Consider the following 25,505-nt stretch of genomic DNA (forward strand, 5'->3'; position numbering starts at 1 on the left):
TTTTTCCTAATGCTATCCCTCCCCTAGACTTCCACCCACCATCAGGCCCTTGTGTGTGATGTTCCCCTCCCTGTGTCCATGTGTTCCCAAATGTTCAACTCCCACTTATGAGTGAGAACATGCAGTGCTTGGTTTTCTGTTCCTGCATTAGTCTGCTGAGAGTGATGGTTTCCAGTTTCATCCATGTCCCTCAAAGGAAATGAACTCATCCTTTTTATGGGTGCATAGTATTCTATGGTGTATATGCGCCACTTTTCTTTATCCAGTCTATCATTGATGGGCAATTGGTTGGTTGCATGTCTCGGCTATTGTAAATACTGCTACAATAAACAGAAGTATGCATATGTCTTTATGGTAGAATTATTTATATTCCTTTGGGTATATACCCAGTAAAGGGATTGCTGGGACAAATCGTATTTCTGGTTCTAGATCCTTGAGGAATTGCCACCTTGTCTTCCACAATGGTTGAACTAATTTACACTTGCACCAACAGTGTAAAAGCGTTCCTGTTTCTCCAAATCCTCCCTAGCATCTGTTGTTTCCTGACTTCTAAATGATCGCCATTCTAACTGACATGAGATGGTATCTCATTGTGTTTGATTTGCATTTATTTAATGACCAGTGATGATGAGCTTTTTTTCATACGTTTGTTGGCCACATAAATGTCTTCTTTTGAGAAGTGTCTGTTCATATCCTTTGCCCACTTTTTGATAGCATTGTTTGTTTCTTGTAAATTTAAGTTCCTCATAGATTCTGGATATCAGCCCTTTGTCTTTTTCTGCCATTCTGTGGGTTGCCTGTTCACCCTGATTATAGTTTCTTTTTTGTGCAGAAGCTCTTTAGTTTAATTAGACCCCTTTTGTCAATATTGGCTTTTGTTGCCATTGCTTTTGGTGTTTTAGTCATGAAGTTTTGCCCATGCCTATGCCCTGAATGGTATTGCCTAGATTTTCTTCTAGGGTTTTTATGGTTTTAGATCTTATGTTTAAGTCTTTAATCCATCATGAGTTAATTTTTGTATAAGGTTTAAGGAAGAGGTCCATTTTCAGTTTTCTGCATATGGCTAGCCAGTTTTCCCAGCACCATTTATTAAATAGGGAATCTTTTCCCCATTGCTTGTTTTTGTCAGGTTTGTCAAAGACCAGATGGTTGTAGATGTGTGGCTATTTCTGAGGCCTCAGTTCTGTTCCCTTGGTCTATATACCTGTTTTGTTACCAGTACCATGACATTTTTGTTACTGTAGCCTTGTAGTATTGTTTGAAGTCAGGTAGCATGATGCCTCCAGTTTTGTTCTTTTGCTTAGGATGCTCTAGGCTCTATGGGCTCCTCTTTGGTTCCATATGAGACTGAACATAGTTTTTTCTAATTCTGTGAAGAAAGTCAATGGTAGCTTGAATCTATAAATTTCTTTGGGCAGTATGGCCATTTTCACTCTATTGATTCTTCCTATCCATGAACACGGAATGTTTTTCCATTTGTTCGTGTCCTCTCTTATTTCCTTGAGCAGTGTTTTGCAGTTCTCCTGGAAGAGATCAATCACTTCCCCTGTAAGTTGTAGTCCTATGTATTTTACTCTCTTTGTAGCAATTGTGAATGGGAGTTCACTTATGATTTGGCTCTCTGTTTGTGTATTAATGGTGCATAGGAATTACTGTAATTTTTTCCCATTGATTTTATATCCCGAGACTTTGCTGAAGTAGCTTATCAGCTTAAGGAGATTTAGGGCTGAGATAATAGGGTTTTCTAAATATGCAATCATGTCATCTGCAAACAGAGACAATTTGACTTCGTCTTTTCCTGTTTGAATATACTCTATTTCTTTATCTTGCCTGATTGCCCTGGCCAGAACTTCCAATACTACATTGAATAGGAGTGGTGAGAGAGGGCATCATTGTCTTGTGATGGTTTTCAAAGGGAATGCTTCCAGCTTTTGCCCATTCAGTATGATATTCGCTGTGGGTTTGTCATAAATAGCTCTAATTATTTTGAGATACATTCCATCAATAACTAGATTATTGAGAGTTTTTAACATAAAAGGGTGTCAAATTTTATTGAAGGCCTTTTCTACATCTATTGAGATAATTATGTGGCTTTTGCCATTGGTTCTGTTTATGTGATGGATTACATTTATTGATTTGCATATGTTTAACCAGTCTTGCATCCCAGGAATGAAGCCGGCTTGATGGTGGTGGATAAGCTTTTTGATGTGCTGCTGGATTCAGTTTGCCAGTATTTTATGGAGGATTTTCTCTTCAATGTATATCAGGGATATTGTCCTGAAATTTTCTTTTTTTGTTGTGGCTCTGCCAGGTTTTGGTATTAGGATGATGCTGGCCTCATAAAATGAGTTAGGGCAGAGTCCCTCTTTTTCTATGATTTGGAATAGTTTAAGAAGGAATGATACCAGCTCCTGTTAGTACTTCTGGTAGAATTTGACTGTGAACCCATCTGGTCCTGGGCTTTTTTGGTTGGCAGGCTATTAATTACTGCCTCAACTTCAGAACTTGTTATTGGCCTATTCAGGGATTCGACTTCCTCCTGGTTTAGACTTGGGAGGGTGTATGTGTCCAGGAATTTATCCATTTCTTCTATATTTTCTAGTTTGTTTGCATAGAGGTGTATATAGTATTCTCTGATGGTAGTAATATATTTCTATGGGATCGTAGTGATATCCCCTTTATCATTTTTTATTGTGTCTACTTGATTCTTCTCTCTTCTTTATCGGTCTGGATAGTGGTCTATTATATTAATCTTTTCAAAGAAAAATAGCCCCTGGATTCATTGATTTTTTGAAAGGTTTTTTGAGTCTCCATCATCTTAAGTTCTGCTCTAATCATAGTTATTTCTTGTCTTCTGATAGCTTTTACATTTGTTTGCTCTTGCTTCTCTAGCTCTTTTGATTGTTATGTTAGGATGTCAATTTTAGAAATCTTGTACTTTCTCTTGCAGGCAATTAGTGCTATAAATTTCCCCCTAAACATGCTTTAGTGGTGTCCCAGACATTCTGGTAGGTTTTGTCTTTGTTCTCATTGGTTTCAAAAAACTTGTTTCTGCCTTAATTTTGTTATTTACCCAGTAGTCATTCTGGAGCAGGTTGTTCATTTTCCATGTAGTTGTGTGGTTTTGAGTGAGTTTCTTAATACTGAGTTCTTATTAGATAGCCTTATAATCTTAGAGACTGTTTCTTATGATTCTCATTCTTTTGCATTTGCAGAGGTGTGTTTCACTTCCAATTATATGGTGAACTTTAGAATAAGTGTGATGTGGTGCTGAGAAGAATTTATATTCTGTTGATTTGGGGTGAAGAGTTCTTAAGACGTCTATTAAATCCACTTGCTCCAGAGTTCAGTTCAAGTCCTGAATATACCTGTTAATTTTCTGTCCCCTTGATCTGCCTAATATTGACAGTGTGGTGTTAAACTCTGCCACTATTTTTGTCTGGGAGTCTAAGTCTCTTTGTAGGTCTCTAAGAACTTGCTTTATGAATCAGGATGCTCCTATATTGGGTGCTCTTCTTGTTGCATTGATACTTTTATCATTATGTAATGCCCTCCTTTGTCTTTTTTTTGATCTTTTTTGGTTTAAAGTCTGTTTTATCAGAGACTAGAATTGCAACCACTGCATTTTTTTACTTTCCATTTGCTTGGTAAATATTCCTCCATCCCTTTATTTGAGCCTATGTGTGTGTTTGCACATGAGATGGGTCTCCTGAATACAGCACACCAATGGGTCTTAACTCTTTGTCCAATTTGCCAGTCTGTGTCTTTTAATTGGGGCATTTAGCCTATTTACATTTAAGGTTAATATTGGTATGTGTGAATTTGATCCTGTCATTATGATGCTACCTGGTTATTTTGCCATTAGTTGATGCAGTTCCTTAATGGCATTGATGGTCTTTACAATTTGATATAGTTTTGCAGTTGCTAGTATCAGTTTTTCCTTTCCATATTTAGCACTTTTTTTTCAGGAGGTCTTGTAAGGTGGATTTAGCGGTGACAAAATTTCTCTGCAATTGCTTTTCTGTAAAGGATTTTATTTCTCCTTCACTTATGGAGCTTAGTTTGACTGGATATGTAATTCTGGGTTGAAAATTCTTTTCTTTAAGAATGTTGAATATTAGCTCCCATTCTCTTCGGGCTTGTAGGGTTTCTGCAGAGAGATCTGCTGTTAGTCTGATGGGCTTCCCTTTGTGGGTAACACTACCTTTCCCTCTGGCTGCCCTTAACACTTTTTCCTTCATTTTAACCTTGCTGAATCTGATGATTATGTGTCCTAGGATTGTTCTTCTTGAGGAGTGTCTTTGTGGTGTTCTTAGTATTTCCTGAATTTGAATGTTGGCCTGCCTTGCTATGTAGGGGAAGTTCTCCTGGATAATATCCTGACGAGTGTTTTCCGACTTGGTTCCATTCTCCCTGTCACTTTTGGGCACACCATTCAAATGTAGATTTGGTCTTTTCACATAGTTCCATATTTCTTGGAGACTTTGTTCAATCCTTTTCACTCTTTTTTCTCTAATCTTGTCTATACACTTTATTTCATTATGATAATCTTCAGTCTCTGATATCCTTTCTTCCATTTGATCAATTTGGCTATTGATACTTGTGTGTGCTTCATGGAGTTCTTATACTGTGTTTTTCAGCTCCATCAGGTCATTTATGTTCTTCTCTAAACTTGTTATTCTAGTTAGCAATTCCTCTAACCTTTTTTCAAAGTTCTTAGCTTCCTTGCATTGGGATAGGACATGCTCCTTTAGCTTGGAGGAGTTTGTTATTACCCACCTTCTGAAGCCTACTTCTGTCAATTCGTCAAACTCATTCTCCATCCAGTTTTGTTCCCTTGCTGGTGAAGAGTTATGACCCTTTGGAGAAGAAGTGGTGCTCTCGTTTTTGGAATTTGCAGCCTTTGTGTGCTGGTATTTCCCTCATCTTCGTGGATTTATCTATTTTTGGTCTTTGATGTTGGGGCCTTTGGATGGGTTTTTTTGTGGACATCCTTTTTGTTGATGGTGATGCTATTTCTGTTTGCTAGTTTTCCTTTTAACAATCGGGACCCTATGCTGCAGGTCTGCTGGATTTTGCTGGAGGTCCACTCCAGACCGTTTGCCTGAAATATACGTTCTTCTTATGTGTACACAAAATATTCTCCCTAATAGTTTACATGTGTGGTCACAAAACAAGTCTTATTAAATTTAAGAAGATTTTACTCATACCAAATATCTTTCCTGATACAATGGTATTAAACTAGAAATCAATAGCAGAGAGAGAATTGAAAAATACACAAATGAGTGGAAATTAAGAAATGAAATTTTGAAGAACCAATGAGTCAAAAAAGAAATCACAAGGGAATTAAAAATATTTTAAACAATATCCAACAAATTAAAATGAAACACAACATACACAAACTCATAGGATACAGTAAAAGCGTTACTAAGAGACAAAATTTTATCAGTAAACATTCGTATGTTAAAGCAGTACGTTACAAAATAATTTAAAAACCTCTAATCTACAACCAAATTTTACCCTTCGAAAACTAGAAAAAGAAATAAACTAAACCCAAGGTAGCAGAAGGAGAGTAATTATAAAGATTAGAGCAGAAATAAATAAAATGGAAAGACAATATAGAAAATCAACTAAGCAAATACTTGGTTTATTGAAAAGATCAACAATAATGACAAAACTTTGACTAGGCTAATCCAAAAAGTAAAAAAATGTAAATAAAAATTAGAAATGAAAGAGTAGACATGACAAAAGTAGACATGACAAAAACCAAAAGGATTGTTAGAGAGTAATGTGGACAATTATGTGCCAACAAACTGAATAATCTAGAAAAAATAGATAAAATTCTAGAAATACGTGACATAACAACAATCAATTATGGAAAAACAAAAAATACAGACAGACATAGAACTAGTAAGGAAATTGAATCATTAATAAATTCTTCACATAAAGGAAGAGCCCACAACCAGATGGTTTTCCTGTAGAGCTTTACCAAGCATTTAAAGAAGAATTAGCACTGATCCTTCTCATATTCTTTAAAAAAAATTTGATGAGGGGAAAGCAGTTTCCAATTTGAGGTGAACATTACCCAGATATGAAAACCAGACAAAGATACTACAAAAAAATTAAACTACAAACCAGTACTCCTGATGAACATGAATGCAAAAGTTCTCAAAAAAGATACTAAAAAACTGAATTCAACTACCAATTTAAAAGATTATACACCATGATCAATTGTGACTTACTCCTGAAATGCAAGGATGGTTCAACATGAAAAAAAATCTATCCATGTAATTAACACACCACAGTAACAGAATGGCAGGAAAAAAAAAAAATCCCACATAGTCACCTCAATTGATGAAGAAAAAAGCATTTGCCAAATTCAATACGTTTTCACAATTTAAAATATAATACATTTTACAAACTAGGAACAGAAGGAAATTATCTCAACATAATAAAGGTAATTCATATATAAAAAGCCCACAGCTAACCCTAGACTGAATGATGGAAAACTGAAAGCTTTTCCTCTAAGATTAGGAATAAGGCAAGGATGCCCACTCTCAAGTCCTCTATTCAACATGCAACCAAAATTATAGCCAGAAGCAATTAGGCAAGACTAAGAAATAAAAGTCACCCAAATTCAAAAGAAGAAGTAAAATTATCTTTGTTTGCAGATATGAGCTTGCGTGTAGAGAACTCTAAAGTTTAAACACACACAAAAATGTTAAAACTAATAAACAAGTCTAAGGGAGTTGCAGAATAGACAACATAAAAAATAAGTTGTTTCTATCCATTAACAATAAAAAAGGAAAACAATTTTACTTATAATAGCATCAAAAAGAATAATTAGGAATAATCTAACCCAAAAAGTTAAAAGTCTTTACACTGAAAACTAGAAAACATCATTGAGAAATTAAAGATGAAACAAATAAATGGAAAGACATTCCATGCTAATGTATTGGAAGAATTAATGTTGTTAAAATGTCCATACTAAGCAATGCAATCTATAGGTTCAATGCAATCCCTATCAAAATCTCAATGTTGCAGAAATAGAAAATCTATCCTAAAATTCATATAGAACCTCAACTAATTCTGAATAGTCAAAAAATTCTGGAGAAAGAAAAACAGAGCTGGGGCTTTACACTTTCTGAACTCAAGATATACTACAAAGCTGCAGTAATCAAAACAACGTGGTACTGGCATTAATTCAGACACACAGAAAAATGAAACAGAATAATCCTAAAATTAACCCTCAATATGTGATGAAATTATTTTAAACAAACTTGTTAAGGTTATACAATAGGGAAAGAATAATCTTCTCTTCAATTAATTGTATTGGAAAAACTGGATATCCTCATGCAAAAGAATGTTGGGCACTTATCTGATATTATGTGTAGAAATTGACTCAAAACAAATTAAATTCCTAAACATTAGACTTGAACTGTAAAAAATCCTAGCAGAAAACTTAGAGAAAACTCTTTATGACTCTGGATTTGGCAATTATTTCCTGAATAGGACACCAAAAACACAGGCATTAGAAGCAAAAATAGACTTGACTACAGAAGAATTAAAATTTTTGTAAAATAAATAAAATGATCAACAGAGTGAAACAGCAACTTTTGACATGGGAACAAATATTTTCAAACCATATGTCTGATAATACGTTAATAGCCAGAGTATCTAAATAATTCTTACAACTCTACAACAGCAAAATAAATAACCAGATTTAAAACTGGATGGAAGACTTGAATAGACATATCTTCAAAGAAAATATGCAAATGGTCAATAAATATGTGAAAAGACGCTTAGCATTACCGATTATCCGGGAAATTCAAATCAAAACCACAGTGAGTTATCACCTGACAACCATTAGAATGGCCACTACCAAAACCAAAACAAAACGAAGTAAAAAACAGAAAATAAGAAGTGCTGGTGAGGATATGCAGAAATTGGAACCTTTGCCTCTGTTACTTAGAGTGTAAAATGATGTACCTGCTATGGAAAACAGTATGGTCATTCTTCAAAAAACTAAAAATAGAATTATCATATGATCCAGGAATCCCACTTCTGAGTGTATATCAAAAATAACTGAAAGCAGAGTTGTGAAAGGTATTTGTACACTCATGTTCATTGCAGCATTATTCACAATAACAAAGAATAACCAACCTAAATGCTCACTGTTCAAGGTTTGAATAAAGGTTGAATAAAGAAAATGTGGTATATGCATACAAAGGAATGTTATTCAATCTCACATAGGAATGAAATTTTGTCATATTCTACAACACAGATGAGTCTTAAGAACATTATGCTAAGTGAAATAAGCTAATCACAGAAAGAACAATACTGGATTATTCCAAGTGCACAAGGTGACTAAAGTGGTCAAATTCTTATAAACATAAAGTACAATGGTGTTTGCCAGGGGGTGACTCTGAGGAAAACAGGGAATAGTTTAAGGGGTATAGAATTTCCATTTTGCAATATCAAAAGTTTCTAGAGATATGTTACACACTAACGTACATAGACTTAAGACTACTCTTCTGAACACTTAAAATGGTAAAGATGGTAAATTTTAAGTTATGTGTTATTTCCCACAATAAAAAATATGCTCACTTTGGAAATAAATTTCGCAATTTATTTATATTTATTTATTTATTTATTTTTGAAACCGGGTCTCACTCTGTCACCCAGGCTGGAGTACAGTGGCATGATCTCAGTTCACTGCATCCTCAGCCTACCAGACTCAAGCCATCCTCCCACCTCAGCCTCCCAAGTAGCTGGAACCACAGGCACATGCCACCATGCCTGGTGAATTTTATTTTATTTTTATTTTATTTTTATTTTTATTTTTGGTAGAGACGGCATTTTAACATGTTGTTCAGGTTGGTCTTGAGCTCCTGAGCTTAGATGATCTGCCAGCCTCGGCTTCTCAAAATGTTGGGATTATAGACATGGGCCACTGCACCCCTCTAAATTTGGCAATTTATTAACAAGTTAATTATACATCTATATAGTCACTCAGCAATTCCATTCTTAGGTATTTATTGTACTAAAATAAAATTATAAAACTGCCAAAACCCTTATACAAGAAGCTTCCAGTGATGGGATTGCTGGGTCAAATGGTATATACTTGAAATATATAAATCATTCTATTATAAAGACACATGCATGCGTACGTTCAATGCAGCACTATTCACAATAGTAAAGACATGGAATCAACCTAAATGCCCTTCAGTGATATAATGGATAACAAAAATGTACATATACACCATGAAATACTATGCCACCATAACAAAAGAATGAGATCATGTCCACTGCAGGGACATGAATGGATGGAGCTGGAGGCCATTATCCTTAGCAAACTAACACAGGAACAGAAAATCAAATACTTCACATTCTCACTTATAAGTGAGAGCAATATGATGAGAACACATAGACAAATAGAGGGGAACCACACACACTGTGGCCTTTCGGTGGGATGTAGGGTTGGAGGAGGGACAAGATCAGGATAAGTAACTAATGGTCACTAAGCTTAATAACTGGTTTGTGTACAATGAACCCCCATGACACAAGTTTACCTATGTAACAACCGTGCACTTGTACCTCTGAACTTAAAATATAAGTAATGTGTCCAGCAGCTTTATTTATTATAGCAAAATACTGGAAACAGTGCTGGTATCTTCAACAGAAAGATGCATTAATAAATGTAATACATTCATACAATGAAATAATAAACAGCAATATAAATGAACAAACTAAGAAATATGTAGCATAAGTGAATCTGAAGGAAATTATTCATAAAGAAAGAAGCCAGAATAAAAAATTAAAAAAGTAGAATTCCATTCTATAAAGTTCTAGAAGAAGTGAAATAATGTATGAAGAAGAGAGTGTAAGTGAGTAGTCATTTCTGGGCTGTTATTTACTGGGAACAGTTTTATGATTGCAGGAAGTGGATTAAGCAAATGTGTGCCTTTTCAGAACTGCTCCGACTGTGCAAGATATTTGCATTTTATTGCATACAAATTATGTCTCAGTGAAAAATATATTATTCTTCAATTTTTCAGCAAAAGTATTAGATAATATACATTTCATTTTAGAAAATGCATCCAGAAAATAAAGTTGACAAATAACTTTTTAAGTAGTTCTATGTAAATTAGTACATTCCCACAAAGGCAAACGCTTTTCTTATATTCTCTCATCAGATTAACCTAAGCACACATTCTTGCTTAATAGTAATTTTTAGTTAGAGAAAATACATTCACCAAGTATTCTGATGAAATTAAATAGATATGCATAATGCATACATGATATTTGATATGATGCTTATTTTTAAAACAAGTAATACTTCTGCAATTGTATGTTAGAAAAAAAACTATAATGTGGTGATTCTATACTTGAAGAAAAAAAATCTGTTTCCTTTTCATAAGGGTTAGTAGAACACTTTGTAATATAAAGATATTTACAGTCACGAAAAAATTTCAACTTTAAGAAGAAATCACCAATTATTGTCAAAATAATAATTATGTAGCTATAATGATGTGAGCACTTTTATCTATTCTTTCTAAATGCTTACATGCACAATCTTCATTCAATGGGAGTTTGAGGAAAGCAGGTGCTCTTTTTAAAAATGACACTGTTAGAGTCACTTCTTCTCCAGCATTCCGAAGAACCTGAACCTAAAAAAAAGAATAAAAAGAATAAAACTATCATTACGTTTATCATTTTATATGATGACAAAGCCTTTAAATTATTGGTTGTTTTTTCCACCTTCCATTTTTCCCTAGTGGTCAGAAGCATTTTATAAAAGATAGAGGGAGGTAATTATTTATCATTTCAGTAAGAGTCATTAATGTGCATCCTCTTGTCACAATTTGTGATCCCCTGTTTATATACAATGTGCATCTTCCATTCATACTTATTGAGATCTTCTTGAATTTATAGTCTATATTAGGCAATATGACGAATCATGAAGTCCACAGAAAGACAGATATAATGTTCAGGACACTGTATTTATTAGTAAATATTAATAATTGTTGAACATCTATTATGCACCAATAAATTGAATAAGCTTTGGAGCATCCATTATGCAACATAAAATCGGCTAAGATATAAGAGAAAATTATTCTAAAAGCATAAAAATCTGATTCTGCCAATGTTGACCAGAGTACTAATTCAGATTAAATCAAATTGAACCAATTCACTCTAATCCTCTTGCAAAAAAAAAAAAAAAAAAAAAAAAAAAAAAAAAAAAAAAAAAAAAAAAAAAAAAAATTGGCATTACATCTTCTACTTAATATTTTCTTTTCCCTGCAAACCTGTTATTATCAATAGCATCGGTTGTTATATAATGTTGAAGTCTGTTATTATCAATGACTCTCAACATTTTTTAAATTATAGAATAAGTAAGTCTAGTTTTTCCAGTTAAAATAATTTCAATGTCTCCAAAAATCATATCTAAAAATATAAGCATTGTAAAAACTTAAAAATTGTTTAAAAAACTAAAAGAACAAAGAAGCTGAAGAGCTATTTATACCAAATACATCTGAAAAAGATATTAATATATTTATGATTTTAAACGGTCATGTAAAATAAGAAGACAAGAATAATCAGTGAAAAAACAGTTCATAAACATGGAAATATATCTTGTTAAATACACTGAAAAATTGTTCAACCACAAATCATTAAAGAATTGGCTACTTAAAGCCAATTTACAATGACTTCTGGTCCTGACAAGATGGCACAGATGGCTGGGTGTGGTGGCTGGTGCCTGTAATCCCAATACTTTGGGAGACCGAGGCAGGTGGATCACCTGAGATCTGCAATTCGAGACCAGGCTAGCCAAAATGGTAAAACCTCTGTCTCTACTAAAAATACGAAAAAAAAAAAAAAAAAAAAAAAAAATTAGCCGGTTTTGGTGGCAGGCATCTGTAATCCCGCTACTCGGGAGGCTGAGGCAGAAGAATCGTTTGAACCTGGGAGGCAGAGGTTGCAATGAGCCGACACCACACCTCTGCACTCCACCCTGGGCAGCAAGAGCGAAACTCCGTCAATACATACATACATACATACATACATACATACATACATACATATTTTTTTTTTTTTTAACGGACAAGCTCATCTCTCTCTGCTCCTCCCCAAGAAGTACAACCGTAAACACTGAAGAGAAGAGACAACCAAATAAGAACTCTGAAAGACGGAAAGAGAAGGGAAACCTGATTACGGGTCTCAGGACAGCACTGAACAGCACAGAGACCGGATACATTACCTGCTCCACCAAACAGAGGAACACCAAACAGGCCGGGCATTTTCTCCGCCCCATCATTAAAACAGACAGCATGCTAGATAGGCTCATACTACCTCTGGATTGTAAGAGATCCCCACTAATACCAGGCAGGACCACAAACATCAGTGAGTGGTGACAACTGGAAGCCAGCAGAAGTGCTAGCCTTCTCCCTGGGTGTGAGAATACTCTGCCCCACTCGGATGCACTGTGTAACCGGGAACACTGGCAGCGGTACCTCCTCATACGTGCCCAGTGAAAGAGGCTGCTTTGTGAAGATCCTGAGACTACCCTCCCCGCCTAGAGACACCATCCTAGCAGAGAGTACCAGCAAAGATAGACTTGCTCCAAAGTCCCCATTATCCTACCTCCTCTACAGCAGGGAGGAACCCTCCATAACCAGCACTGACCTGGGAAAACTTTTTCCATCCCTTCAGACTATCCCAGCAGGGAACAGTGGGTGCCCATTGATACGAGATAAATCAGTCAGAAAAAGCAGCACCAAACGGCTCTAAAACATATGTCGTAAGTGGAATCATGGTCCATAAACCCGTGAGCTAAATAGTAAATTTCTGCTTAAAAAAAGAAATCTCAAGTAAGAGGCAGTCACCTAACATAATAAACAAAATGACCAGGATATAGTAAAACTTATATATCATATTGAGAACCAGAAAAATCACAATTTTAAAGGGAAGAAGTAATCTACTAATACCCATGAGATAAATCACATATTGGAACTCTCTGACAAGGATTTTGAAGCAATCAACAAAAATGATGCCATAAGAAATTACAAGTTTTTTTGATTCAAGTGAAAAATTATAAAATCTCAGCAAAAAAATAAGTTATGTTGTAATATCCAAATAGATATTACACAAATATTTTTTCATAAATTTTAAAAACACTTGGGGATAGTTCAATAACAGAGTAGGAATGAAAGAGAGTAGAAGTAACAAAAATGAGGACAGAATAATATAATTCACCTAATCTGAACAATAAAGACTATATAGACCAAAAAAAAAAAAAAAAAAAAAAAAGAAAAAGAAAGAAAGAAAAAACAACCTGAAGGATAGTAATAAAATATATAAAATGCATATCATATGAATCACAGAAGAGAGGAGAAAGAAGAGGGACTGAAAGAGTATTTAAACATATAATGTCTGAAAATTTCTCAAATTGGATGACAGATATGAGCCCACAGATTTAAGAAACTTAACAAACCTCGAAAGGATCTTGTCAAATAAATCTACACTAAGACACATCATAATTAAAATTTTGCAAACTAAAGATAAAAAAGAACAAACTTTTAAAACTTTTAAAAGGAGCCAGATAAAAGACTTATGTAAATATTATTAAATGTTTTAACAAATCAAACAATACAACATGATCAATGCAAATCAGATAATACAACATGATCAACTGAAGTTTAATCCAGGAATACAAGGTTGGTTTAACATTAGAAAATCAATTGGTGTAATTAACCACATAAAAACCTAAGTTGAAATATCAAAAAACATTTGGCAATATTCAAAATTCATATCTGTTGAATGCTTTAAACAAAGTAATGGTAGAACAGAACTTCCTCAAACTGACGGAGGGAAAGCTATAAAAAAAAACTACAAGTAATATCATTACTAAATGGTAAAAGACTAAAGGCCTTAATGACTTCAGTTTAGAAAAAATAAAAGAATGTCCACACAATCTACTTTAAGTCAACATTTCCATAAAGGTACTAGGCAGGGCAATATAGAGAAAAAAAGTAGTTATCTATATTTGAAAAGAAAGTACAAAAGCATCTATCTGCAGATGACATGATGGCTTACAAAAAAGTGCACTAGAATCTACCAAAAAATAAAATAAAATAAAATAAAATAAAAATCTCCTAGAACTAATCATAACTAATCTTTTTAGCAGAGTTTCAGGAAATAAGATAAATATAAAATAATTATATTTCTTTATAAAAAATCAGAATTTCTAATTTAAAAAATTTGTAAAATCACCAAAATCATGAAATATTTATGTATCAGTCTAACAAAAGTAGTAAAAGCCCTGTATACAAAACATTGCTATGAGTAATTTTTAAACATTTAAATATATGTGTCACAAAATTCAATATTTATCTACTCTAATTGACATATGAGAATCCCAGCAGACTTTTTAAAAAAAATTGACAAACTGTTATTAAAATTCATGTGGAAATTTTAAAAATCCAGGATAAACAAACCACCTTTGGAAAATAAAAACAAAGCTATTACACCAACATCGTTTGATTTTAAGAGATATAAAAATACTATAATCATCAAGACATTGTGCTATCAAAAACATAGATAAAATAATAATATAATATGAAGTAATATAATGTAATATAATATAATGTAATATAATACAATATAAAATGTGTCCAGAAATAAATGCAAACAAAAATAAACAACTATTTTTCAACAATATTGCAATGAAGTAGAGAAAGTAAAATCTTTTTCACAAATTGTGCTGGGACAATTTCAAATCCTCATTAGAAAAGAAAAGGAGCTTTGATCTATACCTTACATGACATACTAATACTACTTCAGAGTGAATCAATCACCTGAATGTAAAGTCTAAGCTTATAAAACTTCTAGAAGTAAACTTTGGAGAAAACCATTGTGGCATTGAGGCAGGATTTATTTTTGTAGTTATTAATCCAAAGTACATCCCGTAAAAACACAAATTGTTAAGTTGGGAGTAATCAAAATTGAACCATTGTTTTTTACACAATATGCTTTTAAGAGAGTCACAAACTTTGAGAAAATATTTGTAAATCTTTTTCTGATAAATAATATACACCTGGAATATATTTTAAAACACTCAAAACTCAATAATAATACAAATGACCTAATAAAACATGAGAAAAAAATCTTAGGCAGGTATATCCTTGAACTTATGTTGATGGCAAATAAGTGCATGAAAATATGCTTAACATAATTAGGGAAATGTAAATTAAAACTATAATGAGATAGCACTATAAATCTTCTGAAATGTCCAAATTTTATATGCCTCAGATACTAAGTGCGTGTAAGGTGTTGGAGGAACTGGACCGCTCAGAGACTAAGAATAAAAATTTTAAATGTTACAATGATTTTAGAAAATAATTTAGCAATTTCATAAAATTGAAACATGCCACACTACATGATCCAGTAAATTAATTTTTAGAAATTTATCCAAGAGAAATGAAAGTAAATGTCCTTACAAATACTTTTCATGAATATTCATGGCAGCTGTATTTTTAATCAGAAAATTTAGAAAACTCAAATGTCCATCAGAAGGTAAATGGGTAAACAAACTCAAGTATATCCTTATAATAGAGTGTGACTCTACAATAATAAGAAAAAATGAATGAGTGATGGGTACATGATACCAGGTGAATAAATATAAAATAATTATATTAAATGAAAGAAGCCAGAAAACATAGTACCAACTACAGGATTACATTTACATAAAATTGTAGAAAATGTAAACAAATGTATAGTGCCACAAAGCAGATTAGCGATTGTTCAGGGATTGAGGAGAAGAGAAGAGGCAGAAGGACAGATTATACAGTGGCAAGATTAAACTTTTAGGGCAAATGAGTATTTTATTATCTTGATTGTGTTGGTGGGTATTTTATGTTATGGATTGCTGGACACAGTACTGTGAAGATATCAATTCTGCCTTATTTTTCTATAGATTCAGGACAATCTCGTTGAAAGTTCCAGTGTTATTTCTTTTACTTTTTATGGCTTAGAATGAATTTATGAACTTGGCTTCTGTATTTGTATTGACATTATATTATAACCTCTAAATATTAATATAATCAATATTATATGACAATATTGAGAATTTCTGATAAATTAAAATATATGGTGCAGTGGAAAAAGATAGATAAGTGCTCATATTCTATAGTAAGTGTAAAATAGATAATATCTAGGATTAAACAAAAAGAAATAATGGTATGAAAATCAATTTTGAATAAGTATATAAATATAGGAATATGTGAATATGGGTGTAGATATGGGAAAAATACGACCTGTATAGGTTAAATATGGTTGCTTACGAAATAGGCAATGGACAATTGCTTTACTTATTTTATTTTATTTTATTTTATTTTATTTTTTTATTATTATTATACTTTGAGTTATAGGGTACATGTGCATAACGTGCAGGTTTGTTACATATGTATACTTGTGCCATGTTGGTGTGCTGCAGCCATCAACTCGTCAGCACCCATCAACTCGTCATTTACATCAGTAAAGCTTTACATTTGTGCTTCAATCTTAAAGTTTTTTTCAAGTATAAGTGAAAAATATAAGAATGTTAAACAATAATAAAAACTCACCCTAAAGAGATAATGATTTTTTAAAATATAAGGTCACTTATGAGTATCTATGTAATCATAATTTTAAGTGTTTGACAAACACACATTTTTTAATTAATTCAGGATTATTAATCTTTTCAGGGAATAGGGTTGAGATAGTATATTTTTTCAGTTTTTCTTCTATGGTTTAAATGCGTATTATATCAGCCTGATATGTCAGGTTTGAAAATATAGGTTCTATATCTTGAATAATAATGAATGAATTCTTCCTGCCAAATCAGAAATTACCAATAAATCCAGTTGTCCTTTTTACTTTCATTCACATTTTATAATTCAAATAAAATGTTGTGAATTTTAATCAGATAAAGTATTAGCACAGTTATTCTCTCAAACTTCTATAGGTGAGTACCCAAGCAAGAGGATTGATAAATGGTGACAATCAATAAGAATAGAAAAGAGAAATTAAATTCAAATATATATTTATGGATTTAATCTAATATTAAAACCACTACAAATCTAACGACTCAGTTCATGAACTGAAAATTCTTAAGTTCCATTCATCTATTAAGAAGAAAAGTTCATACAACGTTTTTTGGTTCTTTGCCCTTTCTGATTTCCCCTTGGAGGCCATTCTAACTTCTATGAGATTCTAAGGAGGAATTTAGCTAGCTGCCACTACTCTGGAATATAAAGCCAAGGATGCCCATAGCTGAGCTTGCTTTTAATTGATAAAAAGAAGGCACTGCTGCTTTGTCCATGCATATTTTAAGCACACATCAGGAAACACGCACACACCTCCCTTCACAGACAGCAAGGGCAGGAAGATTAGTCTGTGAGGATCATAGTTACTGACCTCACATAATATCAGGAAATCAAGTAAGACTTTGATCTTAAGAGAGTCAGATTGACGTATTTCTGCCCACTAGTAACAATGATGGAAAACAGTCACCTAGAATGTGACATTAACATTGGACTTATCCCACTTGACATAAGTAAATTATTTCCTTATTCTGGATCCTATCTGAAAAGGATCTTAAAAATGACTTTGAGGGTTGATATTGAAACAGATCACTTTACAGATAAAATAGGCTAATCCAGAAACTATAATATGCTTGACTGTTCACTCTAAAATAGTGACTATATGTGGAAACCAAATGAATGAATCATTTTTTTTTATGCACTGGTTTATGAACTGAAGGAAAAATAAGAAGTTGGCTTATTACGGGTATTACTGGGTGACAGCTTTGGTTGAAACTGTAATGTAAAGGCTTTCATGCCGGGGTTAGGGAGTCCTCCTGCCATTGTGTATCTACTAGCACATTCAGGTTTACAGAGAAGTCTTCTGGTGGCAGGGTGAGGGAGCATACTGCCCTTCTGTGGTTTCCTGCAGGCATATACATTCACAACTGCAGATTGCTCACAGGGTCATGGCAGTGGCTAGCCATGGGCAGGAGATAAGGCCTTCTTAAGAGAGAAGCATTTGAGCAAGAAATGAGTCTGTAATATTCACAAGAGCTGGTACTGTTGGACTGAAAGTAAATCAAGTGTATTAGCAGAAATTTCCCTGCTGGAAAGTAGGGTATAGAGCTGCATCTAAGAAAACTTTATCACATAACTTTTGGAAGTAGTGGATTAATCAACTATGTGAAGTCAAATATAATTGGGAATGTGGAGGAAACAACTGGAAAAAAAAAAAAAAAACCAAGAATTTGACATGATTGAGACACATCAGCTCTCATCTTTGTTGCTGCAACCACAGGATACAGGACAGAGCTGGAAAAGCTAGAAATACATCACATTAGGGATGGGGAGTGAGATTATCGTCGACATAATAGCACAAGGAAGGTAATGTGATGTTCCTGAGGAGGCATTGTATGCATTCATTCGTTTTATTATGTTTCTCTGCATTTTAATTTTTAAAAATACTTCATAAATACATAGAAATGAAATAGGAATATTTCAATAGCCATTTCTAGTGTAAATTTTATGTCGTTTAAAATGAAAAGTCCCAGCAAGAATGTCCATCTGGTTATATGATGAAAGAAGGAACTATGAATAATTAAAAATTTCAGAATTCCTAAAATTTCAGCCTAAAATAGTGTATAATTATGCAATAATGTTTGATTTTGATAATTATTTATTACAATTAAGAATGCAGTTTCAGCTCTCAGCTCTAACAAAAATAACAAATCTTAGTGAAACTAATCATAATACAAATAATAATAAATTATTGAATTTCAATATAGAAAAGAGCCACTTATTTTAGTTAGACAAGAATATTGAAACATTTGATAAAATTGTACTTATTTAAGGTAATGACTTAATATTTAAGGTTATGACTGAAAATAATTCATTGTTTTCAAAGACTCAACTAAAACAAGATTCTATATAATGAAAGTGTATAAAGAGACATATCCTTCTGAGTTAAACTTTAATTGAAGTAAAATACATTATTAGCTAGTTTACATGGCTATAGAAATACTATTTCAGCATTTGTTGTAATTCCAAGATGATTTCCTCAATAACTCAAGCAACCTTTTCTTTTTTATTTTAATTGTTGTGTGGCCAACTGAGTAGTTCAAGATCCATTACAACTGATAAAATTTCTACTTTGAAAAAGCATCAGGAACAGAGGGATAAAACTGAGTTTTATCTAATTCTTAAAGACGAGATGATTCCAGTAGGAAATCATGTATCTTCAAACCATTTTATTAAAGTAAATTTAAATGAAAATTAAAAATAAAGGCAGACATAGTAGTATAAATAAAATAAACAAGGGACAATTATTAATATAAATATATATGCCAATACTGTATTTTGAATACATATGGAATTGAGCAAGTGAGAAATGAAATTTTGCTATGAGCAAGTGGTCCTTATTTCAAAAGAGAAATCTTGAATAAATATCCAGGAATTATTAGGAATATAATTAATTTCCTCAAAAAGTTGTGTGTGTGTGTGTACATATATATGTGTGTGTGTGTGTGTGTATATGTATGTGTGTGTGTGTGTGTGTGTATATATATATATATTTACATGTTTCTGCCTTCAATGAAAGATTCTGAAAGGATGTTTGGTCAAATTGAGCAGCAATTCCTAATGAAAACTCTAAGAAAAGTAGGAATAGAAAAAAAAAAAAAAATTCCCTGGCATGCCCCTCCCCCCAAAACCCTCCAACTTAGGGATCTCTTTAATATTTCTAAAAGAAATTTCAATTTTTTATTTGCCTGTATTTGCTGGAACTCATAAAATATTGTTGAAAAATAATGGAGATAATGATCGTCTTTATTTGGTACCTGACTGTAGTTGACATGGTTTGATTATTTTTTATTTTTTTTCAGCAATTACCAGTTGCCTTTATTTATATAAAAGTATATTAAATACTCTCAATATATACAAGTAAAAAATATTATCTATATAAATAGAAAATTTCCATATACAAAATCTTTTTAAAAATTATACATGTATATACAGTGTTGACCTTAGAAGCTGTACCTTAAATCTTAATCTCTGTATAGTTTGTACAGTAGGTTTATAAAAACAGAATTATTGGTCAAATGTTGAATCAACACCACTCAAGTCAAAGTACTAAATGATAAAGCGTATTAGGAAGGTGCCCAAAATGCAGAATTCTCCTGCATTTAATACACTAATTGAAGGTTTGCCAATTGTTTTGAATTTCCAAATGTACTCCTTAAAATAGAAAAAGAACCTAAATACAGTATTACAAACATTAGAAAAGTCTGCACAATTTCCATCTTAGTTTCCTACATGGTTTGAGGTCAGTCTTTCAAAAGCTCTTCAAAAGTTCATTCAGGAATATGTAAGGCATTCATTCATTTGTTTTTGGTTGGATGATCTCAGTACAGAATGTATCATCTAAAGGATGACATACGTAGAAGGTCCAGAGTTTTAAAAACTACAGCAACTTGGAATTGGTTGTACCATCGTGCTCTAAAATCCCCGTTTGTATTTCCACATATTCTACTATCTTAAGAGTTCTGTTTTCTGCATATGGCTAGCCAGTTTTCCCAACACCATTTATTAAATAGGAAATCCTTTCCCCATTGCTTGTTTTTGTCAAGTTTGTCAAAGAGCATATGGCTGTTGATGTGTGGTGTTATTTCTGAGGCCTCTGTTCTGTTCCACTGGTCTATATATCTGTTTTGGTACCAGTATGCAGAAAACTGAAACTGGATCCCTTCCTCATACCTTATACAAAAATTAACTCAAGATGGATTATAGACTTAAACATAAGACCTAAAACCATAAAAACTCTAGAAGAAAACCTAGGCATTACAATTCAGGACATAGGCATGGGCAAAGAATTCATGACTAAAACACCAAAAGCAATGGCAACAAAAGCCAAAACTGACAAACTGGGTTAAACTAAAGAGCTTCTGCACAGCCAAAGAAACTACCATCAGCGTGAACAGGCAACCTACCTAATGGGAGAAAATTTTTGCAATCTATCCATCTGGCGAAGGGCTAATATCCTAAATCTACAAAGAACTTAAACAAATTTACAAGAAAAAGCAAACAATTCCATCAAAAAGTGGGCAAAGGATACGAACGGATACTTCTCAAAAGAAGACATTTATGCAGCTCATCATCACAGGTCATCAGAGAAATGCAAATCAAAACCACAATGAGATACCATCTCACACCAGTTAGAATGGCAATCATTAAAAGGTCAGGAAACAAAAGATGTTGGAGCAGATGTGGAGAGATAGGAACATTTTCATACTGTTAGTGGGAGTGTAAATTATTTCAGCCATTGTGGAAAACAGTGTGGCGATTCCTCAAGGATCTAGAACGATAAATATCATTTGACCCAGCAATCCCATTACTGGGTATATACCCAAAGGCCTATAAATCATTCTGTTATAAAGACACCTGCACACATATGTTTATTGCAGCACTGTTTGCAACAGCGAAGATGGAGCCAACCCAAATGTCCATCAATGATAGACTGGATAAAGAAAATGTGGTGTATATACACCATGGAATACTATGCAGCCATAAAAAAGGATGAGTTTATGTCCTTTGCAGGGACATGGATGAAGCTGGAATCCATCATTCTCAGCAAGGTAACACAGGAACAGAAAACCAAACACCACATGTTCTCACTCATAAATGGGAGTTGAACAATGAGAACACTTGGACACAGGGAAGGGAACATCACACACTGGGGCCTGTTGGGGGTGGCGGGCTATGGGAGGGACAGCATTAGGAGAAATACCTAATGTAAATTATGGGTTGATGGGTGCAGCAAACCACCATGGCACATATATACCTATGTAACAAACCTGCACATTCTGCACATGTATCCCAAAACTTAAAGTATAATAAAAAAGACTTCATTATATTTATTTATTAATAACTTTTTAATGAATACTTTTTATGGGCCAAGTGTCATGCTGGACTCTTGGAATCTGTCTGTCAATAACATGGCTTGCTGTTATCGTGTCATTGCCTAGCACTCATTTTCAAGGGGCAGGAACAGGTGATGGAAGATAGACATTAGGTGAGCACAAAGTAGACAATACGAAAGCCCAGAAAGGGAGACGTTGAGAGGTGCTCTTAGGCAAGGAAAACGGCAGGCAGAGCAGACAAGCAAGAACAGAGCTGTGTGGAGAGTTATTTTAAATACATCAGTGAAGGTAGGACACATTCATAGGATTTCTGACCAAAAGATAGAAGGAGGTAAGCATGTTTGCCATACAGATACTTAGATAAAGGGCGTGCTAGACTCTTTGGAAACATTGAAAACCTGAGTGACTTGCTCAAATGTAGCACCTCATATATGGTAGACTGACAAGTAAAACTACATGTAAACATGAGTTCTCCATTTTTTTCCACTGTGCCTTCCTCTTAAAATAGTGGCAAATCTTGCAGAATTTCTTAAAAAACATATTTTACTCTCATAGCAATTTCAGGACAATCATCACCTTATCAACTTCTACATGGGTCTTTATCTGCAGAGCCCAGCTGCACAGCACCACTTCACAGCCCTAATTCTGAGGAGAAGGAAGACTCTACCTAGATACAGTAAACAAGATAGAATGGACTAAGTAGCTTCTTTCCACATTGATAAGACTCCGTTTGTTTAAGTTACTTATTTGTGTATATTTTCTTTTGAGATCAAGAAGCAGAGTTTAAATTAACTCAGCAAACGTATATCAAATGTCTATCACATTCAAAACACCATATAAAGTAACACAGAATATGCAATGAAGAAATGGAGTTGATAAAGCCCTTTAGTTCTAGAGACTTCTAAGCTGATGGGAAGACAAATGTTTACAACCACTTAAAAGAAAAAAAAAGGCATAAGAAAAGTTTGTAAAAGTAAATAGCATTATGTAAAAAACCCAGGCCCAAATCTAGTCTGCATAAAAGGTAGTCACAGTGTTTTTTTAGCTTCTGTGCTAGTAATACTGACATCACTGAAATGTGGTGCAGTTGTCTCATTGCTTAGTGTGATACAACAAACAAGGAAACCAACAAAGCCTACGCAACCCTGCACACACAACCTTATGGCCCCAGCAGTTTTTCAACAAGTTTCTACAGTGCCCTCTTGGTCACATCTCAGAGACTACCAGTGACTTCCTCAAATGAGCAAAGTTTCCATTATCAAATCAAATGTAATCACGTGTTTACTGAGGCCCCAACATACTTAAGTCAGACCCATGTTGAATGTCCCTACACCTTCCTTCAATGACAGACAGTATACTTATAAAATGCAATCATTTCACATGAAATGAAGTATACTCAGTTCAAATCTTGCAGATGGGAAGAAAGGACATATTTTACAGACTGAAAGGTTATAGCATATTTCCTTATTTTCCTTTTTTTTTTTTTTTTCTTTGAGATGGAGTCTCTCTCTTGTTGCCCAGGATGGAGTGTGATGGCACGATCTCAGCTCACTGCAACCTCCCTTCCTGAGTTCAAGCGATTCTCCTGTCTCAGCCTCCCAAGCCGGTGGAATTGCAGGCATGCACCACCACGTATGGCTAATTTTGTATTTTTAGTAGAGATGGGATTTCTACTGTTGGACAGGCACTCGGACAATCCACGTGCCTCGGTCTCCCAAAGTGCTGCGATTATAGGCATGAACCACTGTGCCAGGCCCAGCATATTTCTTATACATAAATACAACATATTTCAGGCAGGATACTGAGGTGGAGAACATGTCTATATCAAGAAAATCCAGGCTGGGCATGGAAGCTCACACCTGTAATCCCACTGCTTTGGGAGACCGAGGTGGGCAGATCACCTGAGGTCAAGAGTTCGAGATCAGCCTGACCAACATGGTGAAACCCTGTCTTTACTAAATACAAAAAATTAGCCAGGAATGGTGCTGCATGTCTGTAATCCCAGCTACTTGGGAGGCTGAGGCAGGATACTCGCTTGAACCTGGGAGGCTTAGGTTGCAGTGAGCTGAGATTGTGCCATTGCTCTCCAGCCTGGGCGACAAGAGTGAAACTCCATCGAAAGAAAGAAAGAAAGAAGAAAGAAAGAAAGAAAGAAAGAAAGAAAGAAAGAAAGAAAGAAAGAAAGAAAGAAAGAAAGAAAGAAAGAAAGAAAGAAAGAAGGAAAGAAGGAAAGAAGGAAAGAAGGAAAGAAGGAAAGAAGGAAAGAAGGAAAGAAGGAAAGAAGGAAAGAAGGAAAGAAGGAAAGAAGGAAAGAAGGAAGATTGTGCCATTGCTCTCCAGCCTGGGCGACAAGAGTGAAACTCCATCGAAAGAAAGAAAGAAAGAAAGAAAGAAAGAAAGAAAGAAAGAAAGAAAGAAAGAAAGAAAGAAAGAAAGAAGGAAAGAAGGAAAGAAGGAAAGAAGGAAAGAAGGAAAGAAGGAAAGAAGGAAAGAAGGAAAGAAGGAAAGAAAGAAAGAAAGAAAGAAAGAAAGAAAGAAAGAAAGAAAGAAAGAAAGAAAGAAAGAAAATCCAGAGTGTTTACATAAAGCCTCACACATATTTGATACAACCACATTAGATGGAAATAACTTATACACATATTTACTCTAAATTCCTAATAGTAAAACCATAGCTATATAAATGTTTAGCTTGAAAACTACGTACCATATTTAAGTAGAATTTGTGAAGAAAAAGAAAGAAATCATAACACTTATCCTTATTTGAATAGAATTTTGTATAGGTTACTTCAAGCATAAAGAATTATCAAGATCTGAAAACAAAGGTAAACCCTATCACGCCCACATTAGATTTGCAGCTTCAGAATACAGTTGCTAAATATTTGTTTATGCACATTATCACAAAATGTTTGCACAACATGGAACTAAGAAGTAAATATTGCAGAATTGCTTACACTGTTCCCTGCCATATACTGTCATTTCAGTTCATTGCGTGAGTCATTTGAACATGCTATTCTGAATTTTAAATGCCATCCCCTTTGATATACACTGAGTACAGTATAAATACCCTGATACCATTAGCAGCATTGTTAGGGCCACCATGGAGTGAGCTGTGCTAGCACTTTCATGGTGACTGAAGCCTGCATAGGGAGAAACACAGCTGTACCACCACGAGAAAACAGTGGTTTATTTGAGAGTCCAGTAATTTTAAACACTTAAAATTAGATGTGCATATGCCAAATATAACGTATTAAATGAGTAGGGAGAAAACTGTCTGCCTTACATGTTGCTAAATACATGAAAAAAATACATAGATCCATTCTATCACTTCATGATTATTTTAAATTTCAGCCTTCAGAGAGGTCTGCTATGCACAAAAATGTCAGACATAGGATAACTGTAAAAACCACTAAGATATTTATCAAATTATACAAGATGCAGGCACTTTATGGGACTCTTCAATATTTAATACATACTTAGAAGTAATTTATGACCCATCTTACATGAAAATTAGTGTGAATATCTAAAA

At 33.9% G+C, this 25,505-nt stretch overlaps 1 protein-coding gene across 8 annotated transcripts in view; it reads right to left on the bottom strand.

Moving 5' to 3' along the window:
* Positions 1–25,505, bottom strand: part of SNTG1 (syntrophin gamma 1) — an 891,115-nt gene that overhangs the window by 293,360 nt on the left and 572,250 nt on the right. For all 8 annotated transcript variants that reach the window (XM_050801928.1, XM_050801925.1, XM_050801927.1 and 5 more), the window contains one exon: positions 10,568–10,670. In XM_050801928.1, coding sequence (XP_050657885.1) covers positions 10,568–10,670 — 103 coding nt within the window. The remainder of the gene's footprint in view (positions 1–10,567; positions 10,671–25,505) is intronic.

This window comes from Macaca thibetana, chromosome 8 (genome assembly GCF_024542745.1).
Source record: "Macaca thibetana thibetana isolate TM-01 chromosome 8, ASM2454274v1, whole genome shotgun sequence".
In the NCBI taxonomy this organism is placed as follows: domain Eukaryota; kingdom Metazoa; phylum Chordata; class Mammalia; order Primates; family Cercopithecidae; genus Macaca; species Macaca thibetana.